Here is a 12,874-nt window from a genome sequence, read left to right as displayed (position 1 = left end):
GGGCTCTCTCCCGGTAGCTCTTTCCTCTCTGCAAGTCTCAAGTGGCGTTGGCTGTAACGCTGGGGTGCAGATGTGGGTCGCGTCATTTGGAGGTCCTGTGGTACCCTGAGAATTAGGGTCAGCAATGCTGGGCAGCTCCCAGAGCAGCGTTTCTCAACCCGCGAGCATTCGGGATGTCTGTCAAAGATGCTGAGCAGGATCTGGGAAGAAAATGATAATGGAGAACCGTTCCCGATGTCAGACTCAGCCGAAGCAGACGGGAGCAGCATTTCGGCAGGGGGAAGGGAGCGGCAGGACTCCCGAGTTCTTTTTGTCATTCATCCTCAGCAAATCGCTTAACCTAGCTGTGCCTCGGTTTACCCTGCCTATGAAGTGGGATTAGTGATGATTTCCTATGCCCCACGGTTGAGCGTGGGGGTGGTTAATGAGTTAGTGTTTCTAAAGGGCTTTGGGCCCTTAGTAAGGAAAGTGTGGGAGGCAAAGGGCTGTTATTGTTTGCTCTTAATAGTGCTACTTTTGCTGAGATCTGCTTAGGACTTCTTCTCACGTGCACAGGAGAGCTCACCTGTGCATCACAAATGCCAACAAGTGCTCGGTGACGTTAGGCTTGGGTGACTGGCTCTGCTCCCAGAGCCCTTGGGCCTGACTGCATTTCTGTACCTGAGCCGGGGGCTGATGGGACACCATCTCCATCTCCCGCCGTGGGCTGCTGCTGCTCACTCAGCCACAGCTCCCAGTACAGTCACCAGGAGTTTTGGCCAAGTGAGGATGGCAGGATCAGGCCCCACAATAGCATCTTAGGAAACACCAGGAGGGAAAAAATGGAGTGGTGACACTCCTGGTTTGGATCTCATCCCACGTGAAGCCCGCTTAACGTTGCCAGCTTCAGAGGCGTCGTTGCTGGACGCAAAGCCAACGACAGGTTAATTCAGTGGACTTAATTGGGCCAGCCACCAGTCCAGAGTTTAGTCCAGCATGATGGCTCCTCTACACGCAACACTACACCAGTTTCAGCACAGGTGTGATTTTGAACCGGTTTAGTCCAGCTGGCACATGCCTCTGAGTAAGCCCTCTTCCACTTATTTGACCCTGGTTTATATGGGTGCACTCATCTCAGTAAATTGCCAGGCCCAGCCCGCTTGGGAAGATCAAACTGAACCTACCCAGATATTAGACCTAGAGTTTATCGCTGGTTTAATGCAATCCGTTTTAACATCAGTGCAAATCCTGCATGGAGAAGCGAGTGTCAAGAGAATCAGGTGCTATCTGTTTCCTTACTGCCATAGCTAACCCTTCTCGATGCATTAGGCTGACTAAAGGAATCACTGGGTGATATTCTCCAGCCTGCATAACGCAGCTCATAGACAGTGACCACAGTGGTCCCTTCCGGCCTGGAAAGTCATGAATCTGACTCATTTTCCCTTGTCTCAGAGGCCTCAGGGAGCCGGCTTGGAGAGCCAGGAACAGTTCTGGATGTACACACGCCGCGGCGGGGAATCCAATTCCTCCTCCGTCTTTCTTTGACGGGGTTTTTAAAAAAAAAAATACTAATAAAAATGAAAAAAATTGGTTCATTTTTCTGAAATGAAAAAGAAAAACAAGACCGAGTCAGACAAAAATCATCCTGAAAACCACCGACTCGGGGGATTCCAGACCCCTTGGGCAACAATCACTCACTGTTATGTACAGCAATAGGTACCACTCACCCTTGGACTGCATGAACTGTCTGGGGGGCTGCATCTCTGATTTTTCTTTTTTCTTTTTCGTTTAATTGATTTTCTTTTTTTGCTGTTGTGTCCACTGGACAGCTCATGGGATAGGTTCTATTCTACAGCAAAATGCAATTGTTAGTCCTCTGTGTCTTGCAATTATATTTGTTTAAACTATTTATGAAGGTTAAAAAAAAAAAAGAATAAAAAGAGTCTTATGTGTTAGGCACTTTATCCAAACTGTGCTGTGTCGTCTGGAGTTGGGACCTGGGTCCTTGCAAGGATGATGCAGGGGAAGAGTCCGGGAATCCTTAACTCCATCCTGTTGACAGGTTTGAAAAGAAAAAAAAAAATCTCTATTTGTTCATCTTCTGCTGTTCATGACTGTGTTGTAAGTTTTTGCAGCTTTCTGTTTCTTCAATAAATTATTTTCTAGTCATTCACCCCAGAGTGTTTATGTCGGCCCGCAGCGTGGCTCTGGAGGGCGTTCTGGTATCTTGTGTACAAGTGATCATCACTCACTGTCTCCTTGCACAGAGCTGCTGAAAAACCACCGGCCGGATCCTCAGCTGGTCCATATACTAATGAAAGCCCAGGGAGTCCCTGGGCTGACTTCAGAAGAAAATTGGACAAGAGCGTATGTCTGACCACTGCCCTCTACCCGGTAGAGTCAGAGATGCTCAACGGTGTCTCCCGGGCCCTGTGTTGTTAACAGACATGCCCCTTTTCAGGAAAGTGGCTGGAGAACAGGAGTATCTGAATTTTGTCCACGCTGCCGCTGTGACACCCTGAGGGAGTGTGATAACAGAGGGAGAGGCTGTGTTTGGGAACAATATGTATTCAAATGCATATGAATCTGTATGCACATATGAACCTCCCTGGGCATTGATAAATACTCCAGTCACTGTGATTTTTTCAACCCTCAGGTACTTTTAATGATTTACGTTTGGGGTTTATTTTTTCTCTTTTGCATTTCATTTTGCTTAGATGGCCAAAGCAAATGATCCATGTTTGCACTTTTTCCTTCAAATCAAATGACCCACTTTTCCCGTCAAATCAGTGCCTGAGTCACTCAGTGTCCCTTGTGGATGACTGCAGGCAGGGAAAAGGGGGCAGCATATATACCTGGCCCTAGGGAAAGATTTTCAAAGGTGTTTGGGTAACTAATGGAATTTGCAACCACATCTGGAGGGGTTGGGCACCTGTTTCACCCTTGTTATGGGGTGGGGGGTAAATGCTTAGATCAGGGGTCGGCAACGTTTTTGAGTAGAGAGCTAAAAACACCCACAACCTTGACTTGTAAGATGTTGGTGTGCCAGGGGCGGGGGAAACCACGAGGGGCCCGATTTTTTTTGTGGCAGCAAAGCCCTGGCCCCTTTCCTGCCGTCTACCCCAAGGCACATGTGCCAAGCAAAAAGCCTTCACATGCCACGCTCTGGCACCTGTGCAGGGGTTGCCTACCTACCCCTGGCCTAGCTACCTTGGAGGCACTAGGCCAAGGCATCCAACCTGCGTGTCTGTTTTTGAAAACTTAACTCAGTACCTGAATACCTTTGAAAAACAGAGCCCCATTTCCACCAAAAGCCCAGAAACCACGAGCTGTGATATCTGAACTGCATATGTTAGAGGGTGATGTTTCAATGGGAATTGTGTTTCAAAGACAATGGAACCATAATTGTACTGTTTTTCGGTTTGGTGTCAATTGTTAAAAACAGAAACCTAACGAACCGCTAGCTTTTGGATTTCCAGGGGGTGGAAGCTGAATACAATGCTGGAAATGTATCGTGGCATTGTAACAGCCAGGGGAAAGAATGGTTGGCACAGATCACCAGGGATGGGGCAGGGTCTTGGTCACGGACCATCCTTAAATCACCATTGGATGCAGATCCTGGCTACCTTCTGTGCTTCAGCTCAGCCAGAAGCTCAGGGCTCACTGCCTGGATTCCTGGGCTTGGTACCCATCCAGTTTCCTGCAGCAGCTCAGCCCTGCAATCAAAGGATCTGAACATCTATGAATCTTTAAGCAGTGGCTTTGACAGGAAACCCCCGCATGGGTGCCCAGCCTCTGGAACAGACAGAGGTGCAGAGAACTAAACTCTTCTGCTGATCCCCACTCTGCCCGAGAGCAATACATCCTGCAGCAGTGCTTCAGCTGCTGCCCGACAGATGCAGTTACTCACGGGCAAATGGCATGGAAGGGGGAGGAAAGCGCAGGGGAGCTGGTGGAAAGACAATTTGGGCCTAGATTGAGGCTAAAATTTCTGATTACAAAACAGAAGGCAAAAAGTCCTCCCTAAAGTTAGCATGGGAGATTTGGGGGAGGGGAAAAAGCAAACACCTGAACTTCCTCATGGCTTCTCTCAGAAGATCTTCGGTCCGTTTGCTCCTGGGATCATAGGAAATTAGTTATTTGTCCAAATTTCTGCTTCTTATAAGCATCCTTTTTGTGATGTAGTTCACTGAAGAGTTTCCTGCCAAGCCAAGCTGGTCTTCTGCCATACTTGTTAGTCTTCTTGCACATCAGGATGGTTTGTTTCTGCACTCTCAGTAAGACCAGTGTCTTTTATCTTAAAAATCACAGCCTCTCTTTATCTAGTGTTTTCTGCCCTGAAGCACCTTATTGAACCTGAAGCCAGGAGGCAGATTTGCACAATCAAGACGTTCAAGTCTACATAACACACTGGAAATTCCTAGGCTCTGGTGCAGCCACCTCTAGCGTGGAACGCTTCACATCTTGCATGGCTGAAGAAAGAAGAATACGGGGAGCAGCCAGCTGAATGTGCGAAAGGAGATCAGGTGGACAACAGCCCACAGCTTGTGGACAAAGTGTCAAGAGATTGTTCATACCCACAGCTCGGGGGGAGGAATGATATTTTCATTTCCCCGACTAAGCTGAAACTGAATTGGAGGAAAGTGCATGTGTTGCTCAGAGATCTCCCATTCAAATGCAACTCAACCATTGCTTCATTCAGTAGACACAGCAGGAGTATAGTCCAGGGTGAGAGGCTTGGGGCAGTAACTGTAGACTACCTTCTGAGTAGCTCTCAAGCTCCCTTCAAATGAAGGACCTGGATTTTTACATCACTTGGAAACTAGCCCTGAGTTCCCTCAGCTCAGAGGATTCCTCTGCACAATTCCTCAGGCCCTTTTGGATATCTCTGAGCTGGCCCTATCTGGACCTCTCCTCCCTGCCTTGAAAGTCTTCCATTTTAGGATGAGAGATGCCTGGTGCAAACAACAAGGAGAGGGAGTGGGATTAGCTCAAGGTGCCAGTGAGGGGAGATTTTTGAGGAGGTATTTGGTGGCAAGCAACAGGGTCCAGAGAAAATGCCCCCCATCTTGCATCTTAGCAAGACCAGGTGGGTGCCTGCTACCACAGCTGCTAACAAGGAAGTGTAAGAGGGGAGGAGTAGCTGAGAGAGGGAGATAGGGTCAAACAAGTGGAAGAAGCTGCAGCTGACTCTACCCAGATGTGGGGCACAGGCGGGTTTGCCCTTTCCCACTCTGTGACTCATTGTGATGACTTTGCTTTCTCCAAGTACATCGTTCTCCCCACTTTACCAAAGTTTTGTTGGCTTGCACTACACAAAAGGCCCTTTTTCTCCAGACAGCCCATCAAAGGGACCTGCGTCAAAAACTCAAACCCAAAGCTCTCATTACTTCGGGATATTTTATTAATTCAGAAGATGGAATGGAATGTAACAAGCCTGGATCAATTCACGTGGCTGCATCTGCTTGCTGCTTGAATTCATACCTGGAGCCACAGCTTAAGTTCAGTGAGCCCTTGCTTGCAATACAGAGCCTATGACACACAGGTGAGGTGTTCAGTCCACTCAGCAGGGAGCAGTGGTGCAACATTACTGCAGTGCAGAGAGTGTTTCAGTGAGGACCGACAGGGTAAGGTAGCTGAGCTCCAGGACCAAAAGAAGCCACCTGCCATCTGCTTTTGTTTGCATTCATCGAGTCAGGGAGTCTGACTTCAGTATATGAAAGATGGAACTGATCCCCACAAGAACCTTTATTCCTCACTGACAAAGCAGCCATTGGAGTGAATGAATGGTGCCATCTCCTTACTGCATCTTGGAAGCAGAAATAAGGCCTCCAAGGAAATATCCATGGACACTTCCCACCTGCTGCTCACACAGGTCATCCCTAGGTGTCATCATCACTCTATGGAAAAGCAGGTAAATGAGCACTTCTTTGGCATCCAAAAACATGCTAAAAACATGACTCTTAAAGAAGCCATCCAGTTAGTTCAGTGCCTGACTTGCATGAAGTCACAAGCACTCCAGACCCAGCTGGGAAAAGGTCTCCCAAATATAAAAGCAGAGTAAAAACTGAACTCCTTTAAGCCAGAAATTCAACTCTGGTTTTATGTGCTTCCAGTCTGGGAGACGAACTGCTTCTGAAGACAGGTACAGGTGTGGCACTGAGGCCCAGGGAGTCTCTCCCCCGCAGGCTAGCTCCCCGCGTGATGAGGTCAGCGTAGCCCTCCTTGTGGGAGAAGGCATAGCTGGACCGCCGCTGCATGGAGCCCCTCTGGAAGTGTGCGCGCAGTTCTACCATGTCTCTTTCCAGCCGCATATCCTTCATACGAATCTGATACAAGAGGAGGAAAGAGGGATAAAGAGGAGAAACATCAGGACCCCCATTGGATCTCATCCGAAGATCAGCCAGAAGGCCCCGGAGCACACAGGGACAGCCCCCAGGCTTGAGAGATGGAAGCTGTCCTGGTGGTTAAGGCCCCAAACTGAGACAGGGGCTTCAGTGCCCACCTTGGCCCCAGCCCAGGGACACAACACCTTGACACCCATGTAGCTGCTCTTTACACTGGAATAAAGAAGTGGAATAAAGTTCCCCTTCCCCTGGGGAATTTTGCTCAATCCACTACAGATTTACCCCTGAAAGAGTCAAAGGTACAACCACATTGGTGTAAGTGCCATGTGTCTGCAGTCTTATCCCAGGAAAGCCATTTGCTCCATGCCAACTAGCTATTATCAGTTGCCTGCCACATCATGACAAGGTGCAGTAGTAGCAGCCTACTGGCTCTTTGGGGCAGGGACTCTCACGGTGCACACATGCAGCTCCCAGCATGATAGGCCTCTGATCATAACTGGGATCTCCTGGTGCTACTGTCATACATAGAAAAGACTCCCCCTGAGACCGGGTCCTCATTCCCCTACTGATTCTAGACAGAATTAAGCAGGGACCACTGTGTGATCTCAGAGACTCCCTGGGCCAGCTTAGCTAAGCTGCACAGAAGCAAATGGGCGGAGGAGCTGACATCTGCACTTGAGTCCAGACGTCCCCTCACATCAACAGGTGGGGCTAGTGCCTTGTCTCCCAGTGGCAGGAGACACCTGCCTGCAGCCCATTCCTTTGCCAGCTGCAGAACAGCTGAATCCATGAGGAATGGTTTGCTAGGCTCAGCAGCAAGTTACTACCAATTAGACACCCCATGCCAGAGGTTCAAACCCCAGCAGGACCAGCTCAGTTCTCCTCCTGCCTGGGAGACCTGCATAATGGCTGTCCCCTGTAGTTCTGGTGAGAAGAAGAAGTTACCCCAAAATGCTGCTCCTGGGTACATGACAGCTGCATTCCTGGGCTCCTGACCTAAGCAAACCTCACACTGACCTCAGGGGGAGTTTAGTAAGTCTGGGTCTTTGGACTGGGCCCCATTTTTGGACACTTTGGAAATTAAAACACCTTAGAGAGGCATGTGCTTTCATTCCCTGCACCACTGCTCTCTGCCACTGAGACCACCAGCACAAACAGTGTCAAGACCCCTGCAAGGATAGCTGTTCCAGGGTGGCACCATCCAGTAATCAGGCTCTGGAACGTTGGCCATGACACTGAATTGGGACCCATGCTGCTGTGGATTAAAATAAGGAAGAAGACCTGCCCCTGGCAATGAGGCAATGACTGAAGGATGCTGGTATGGATATTCCTGTTTCCCAGGTATTTCAGGGATGAAACAGATTCGCTGGCCATGTTCTCATGCTTCACAAAGGCTCACTCTTGATTAGGAAGCAGAGCAGCCATTCCTGCATAGTGCTGTGGTGTACAAATTAGCACTGCTGGGTGATGGGCACTAGCAATTAGCCCACCCTATCACACTGTGTCTGAAGTCAAAGCTGCCCAGAACAATACATCTGCCATGTGGATATGGCTACTGCATCTACTCTGGGGACACTTGGTGATCCTGAAACAGTCAAACAAAAAAAGCCGTCAGATGAAGACACACAGTCCTCCTGAAGAGCTCTGGTGCATTTTACTGGCAATGCAGAAAAACACAGGGTCACCTCCTAGTGACCACACGATATGCATGATACTAGCCTCCGGCCCAGACCTGGGTCTCGGATGCTGACTGATACCTGATGCTTCAGAGAAGCCCACGTTGTGCACCTGTTCCAATGCCGACTGGTGCATGTGCTGAGATGCCTGACAACAGGCCCTTACGACAGAAACCACAGGCTCAGGAGGGTTTCCCAGCCTACCTGCCAGAGCAGCACTCACCTGATGAATGGTGCTCTTGCCCATGATAACACGAACGAAGCGGAAGGTGAGGGAGGGGATGGTGTTCGCTACCACAGAGAGCAGGATGATAAGCAGAACATATGGATCAGTCAACGCATTCTTGCTGGCATCTGCCCAGAGAGAAGTCATACCACAGGGCATTCACACGGGGTAAAAGAACAGACAAAGGCAAGGGAGCAATGACACAGGGCCCCTCCACATGTCAGAGACCTCGTCCCAGGCTAACTGCAGCACCCAGTGATATCCTGGCTCACATGCCATGTCTGCCCTCCCCTCAAATCATACATCCCCAGCACAGCTCATAGGATGAATAGGGGAGGGCTGCATCAGTGACTCAAGGACTGAGCTAGGAGCTGCAGGCCAAAGCCAGAGGGACTTTGATCCAGGTCCACCAGATCATACTGAGTGGGAACTTCCCCAGTAATATTTATTATAGCTCTGGGGAATTTTCTACTGCTGCACAGGGTTCCCATAGCCCTGACTGCACCAGAGGGAAGACAGCAGCTCAGTGTGAATGGGGCAGCAATGGGGAAGAGCTCCTCCATTGTGGAATAACCTCAGGGCTCGTTACCTGGAAAGCGGAAGATGGACGGGGCCTCCTTGAAGGCCTGGAAGTTCTGCGTTAGGTAGGAAAAAACACAGAAGAGCAGCAGGCTGCCTGCAACAGTCAGGAATGACAGGACTGTCCAGAACTTAATGTCCAGGATGACCTGTCCAAGAAGAAGCAGATCATGAAGCTTTCTGAGGTCCCAGGCAGCTTTGTGGCATGTTTTACTGAGCTAGAACCAGTGGCTTGGACTTACCATCCTGCTTGACCAAGGCTGGAGGCAAGCAGTGAACGCAGAAGAATCCTGTCTAGCCTACAACCCAGCAAGTGAGATTTTCCCCCTCAGGGCTTGGCTCTGGTCTCTTTATGGTCTCATGACATTTGCTACTGATTTCAAAGGGAGCAGGTAGGTCAATGCTGAGGTCCCAGGAAAAAACCCACCCACTGCTAAAAAATAGGCCAGTCCATTTGGTGGTAACAGGAACACTGTGCAAAAGCCAATGAGAAATGGGTGCCCCACAACCCCAGCACCAAGGGCAGCACCATCATCTACAGCTAAACGGCTCTCGCTAGGCCAACTGGGCCCCTGAAGCTCAGTTCCTGCAGGCACAAGCCATGTGCACTCAAGAGTACACAGCCACCAGTGGTCAGACCAGAATGGGTCACGTTCACCCTGATTCAAGCCCACTGCCTCCAGTGCAGTTATATCCATTTAGCCCTGTTATACCTAGAAGCTGGGGTTCTGTTCAGCCCAGCAACTTTCATACTAGCTCAAAAGGTGCCACTCAAGGTCCTGTATTTGCTGAGCCTTTGCCCCTGAAGAAAGTGAAGTAGGCCCAACTTATACCATCCTTTCCTGCAGCACTATACACATGGGCATTCCCGCCCCCTTTGGCAAGTTAGAAGGACCCAGCTCACCTCAATGATGACTGACAGTAAAGCAGAGGTGGCCACTGTCACAGCAAAGGACTCATAATCACCCACAACTTTGCTCCCAACTTTGTCCTCAAAGGCCCACAGGGCAATGTAGAAGCTCCCCAGGGAGGTGGCTGTGCCATGGAGAAGAGTCAAGCAGAAGATCCGGTAGTTGAAGAACTCATCCCTCTGGCCCATTCTGTAGAGTTCAGGGAACTGTAGGCTCTTCTTAGCACTCACATCCTGCCAAATAGCAAGACAGGAGGCAGCTGAGTATCATACTCCCACCCCCAGCAAGAGCAGGCAGCCAGTGAGGAGATCCCAGCATCCGCGCACATGATCTGGGGCCTTGGGATCCTGGAGCACTGCAGCCCCAGCAATGTGCATGCAATCTGCATCAAATGTTCATCTGCAGCAAACAGCTCCAAATGCAATCATACCCCAGGCCACAGCAACTGGAGAATGACCCAGCCAAGGGAAAGGTGTGGCACAGTTCCTGCTCCCATGCCTGGGGCTCTGCTGTAATTTTAGGGATGGAGGCAGGTCCAAATGTGTTCAGGGAAGTAATATGCACAATTGGACCCAGAGCTAGGGTGGGTATTTGACCAGTCAAAGTTAGGTCAACTGACCAGTCAAATATTGGTCAAAAATTGTCAAAAATTGCTAATAGGTCCAAAGAATACACAGAAAAGCACAAATTTTCCATTAAGCAATGTGTTAAAAACAATTTTTGAAAAATCAGATTCTGTCAAGAAAACTATGAAAAAAATAGGGTTTCTTTTTGTAAAATTGCTATAATCTTTGACCAGTCAGAAATATGCAGTTAATTGACGAGTCAATGGACAATAGTTGACTGGCCAATTGATCGGCTTCCCAACCCAAAGCAGAGCATCTGAAAGAGATACAGCCAGACCTGAAGGGATACAAATCCTACACAGCATCTTGTGGAAGAGAAGGTGGCATGTCAGACAGAAGCAGAGGCTGCACTGAACTAACCTCTCCTGGGAGACTGACTGTCCAAAGAGGCAAGGATTTCTTAGAGTGAAATCTTTTATTGGACCAGCTATGTAGTTAGTCCAGATGTGCCTGGTTGTGCTTGGCTTCCTGTGATCAAAGACCTGATGAGGAATGCCTGTATTTGAAAGCTTCTCTAACTTTATTGGACCAACTATGTTGTTTGGATAAAAGATACCACCCTAACAAATCCTTGCCTCCTGCATAATTTCTGAACCATCACAGGTACAACACTATTCTTACACTTGCTTTTCTAAAGCAAACTGCCAAAGGAAAAGATCTAGATTTGCACCGAGATGACAGATCCACCCAAGACCAAAATAGGGGGTTTCAAAACCAAGTGAGTTTTTTTCCTGCTTTGTATTTTTAAGGTTTAAGGATATCTGGTTTTGTTGGAAGTCTCCAGGAGGACCCAGAATGTGAAAAGGAAGAGCTCTTAGCATTTTATAGGAGCAGGTGACAGGGGGTATGTGTCTACATTAGACGCTTCATGCATAGAAGACTAATTCTACTGCGCATTACCGCAGCGGGCAAAGCCTATGCTAATGCGCTCATGTGCAGATTTAGTCTAATACGCAGTAGCATTGCAAAAAAATGTTCATCTGTGCTAATGCACAGTAGCACCAATTACAGCGCATTAAGTTAGTACCTGTCATTACAGGTGCATAAATGAACATGTAGACGTGCCCATTGAAGTGTTTAACATAAAGAGCCTTCCTCCCACTATGTGCCACGTGCTTGAGCTGAACAACCTGGTAACCAAAGAGCATCAAATAGCCAGCGTGGGATTTGCAGATGTCCAAACATTAGGGAAGGCAGACTGAGGCCAGCACTACAGTTTCTGAAAATCCCAGGTTCTAACTACAGTTCTCTCCCCCTGACAGTCAATCAATCAATCAATCAACCAGTGAGTCAATCAAGCTTAGTTTTCTTGGCTCTGGTACTGTTTGTTCCTCATGCATCTAAAAAGTAGCTCAGGAAAACTGAGCCTGTGAGTTCTGAATGGGAAAAACAAGCAGGAACAACCATATGTTTTTAGCGGCGCAGGAGGGGAGCAAGGAATAAGATACAGTCCAAGGCATAATTCAAATAGAAAATATTGTAAAACATGTTTAAAAAAATTGAAAAGATAACTAGGCCCTCTCACCCTCCGAGAGCCCTTCTGTGAAATACGTCCTGGGGAATTATATGGGAGTTCCCAATAAAGGGGGCGGGGGGGCGGTGTGCTGGGAACTTGATCCCACAATTCCCTTTATGTCCTAACAGTGTCCTATAATGCCTGTCCCGAAGTATGCTGCTGCTGTGAATCTCTGGGATATATCGGCAGAGGCTGCTGTGGCCAGTTTGGTATAGCAGAGCACTAGTGTGGAAAGACAAAAAATACAGGTATTTTTCACATGACCAGATAAAGTCAGGTTGAATGTACCAGATTCCCAGCTAGTGCAAAGCAAAATAGCTCTGTTGAACTCAAGAGATAGGGATGCCGATTCACCTCGGCTAAGGATCTGGCCCTGCAGCGAACTCATCCATTCAGTGCAAACCACAAGTGAGATAAATGCCTTCTGAGCCCTGCGGGCAAGCTCCAGGGCTGTCCCTGCCCATGCATAGCAAGAGAGGGGCACTAAGCAGGGGGCACTTTACCTGTTCCAGCAGTCCCATGGAGAGCACAGGGTAGGCAGTGTAGAACACGTTGTAGAGTGCAAGGAACCATCCCTCATACAAAGGCTAAAGGGGGGAGGAGAAAGGGAAAAGGGTCAATGTTATGTAGACATAAGCAGACGGATGCTTTGAAAAAACTAAAAGAGGGGTGCAAGCAGGGCACAGTAAGGTAGACTGAAAAGGATCTGATCTAATGCCCAGTGAAATCCATGCCAAGTGTCAATGGACACTGGATCAGACCAAGAGTGCCTTCAGCCCTGCAGGCTGTGAACCAGCCACAGATCCATTAAAACCACAGGCTTTTAATCATCAAACCATGAAACGGTGGAGGCAGCAGGACCAGCAGCCCCTGGATTCTTTGATTCAATATTGGTTTCTGTTTATTTCATACTGCTTCTACATTTTTACTTTCCAGTTTGCCGCAGACTTCCCCCCCCCATAAAAAGCAGAACTGCCTTGTACAAGCCAGCAGTGGGGAAGATGGTAGTTCTGG

At 48.6% G+C, this 12,874-nt stretch overlaps 1 protein-coding gene across 1 annotated transcript in view; it reads right to left on the bottom strand.

Annotated features, from left to right (window-relative positions):
* Positions 1-5,425: 5,425 nt before the first annotated feature.
* ATP8B3 (ATPase phospholipid transporting 8B3) overlaps positions 5,426-12,874 on the bottom strand; it is a 54,268-nt gene continuing 46,819 nt past the window's right edge. The window contains exons 24-28 of the mRNA XM_090026911.1: positions 12,364-12,447; positions 9,712-9,951; positions 8,818-8,956; positions 8,226-8,356; positions 5,426-6,308 (exon numbers count right to left, since the gene is read on the bottom strand). Of these exons, the coding sequence (XP_089883037.1) occupies positions 6,057-6,308; positions 8,226-8,356; positions 8,818-8,956; positions 9,712-9,951; positions 12,364-12,447 (846 nt within the window). The 3' untranslated portion in view covers positions 5,426-6,056. The remainder of the gene's footprint in view (positions 6,309-8,225; positions 8,357-8,817; positions 8,957-9,711; positions 9,952-12,363; positions 12,448-12,874) is intronic.

The sequence above is a fragment of the Crocodylus siamensis genome, chromosome 14 (genome assembly GCF_052110815.1).
Source record: "Crocodylus siamensis isolate JL-2025a chromosome 14, ASM5211081v1, whole genome shotgun sequence".
Lineage (NCBI taxonomy): Eukaryota > Metazoa > Chordata > Crocodylia > Crocodylidae > Crocodylus > Crocodylus siamensis.
This window is presented reverse-complemented; position numbering and strand designations above follow the sequence as displayed.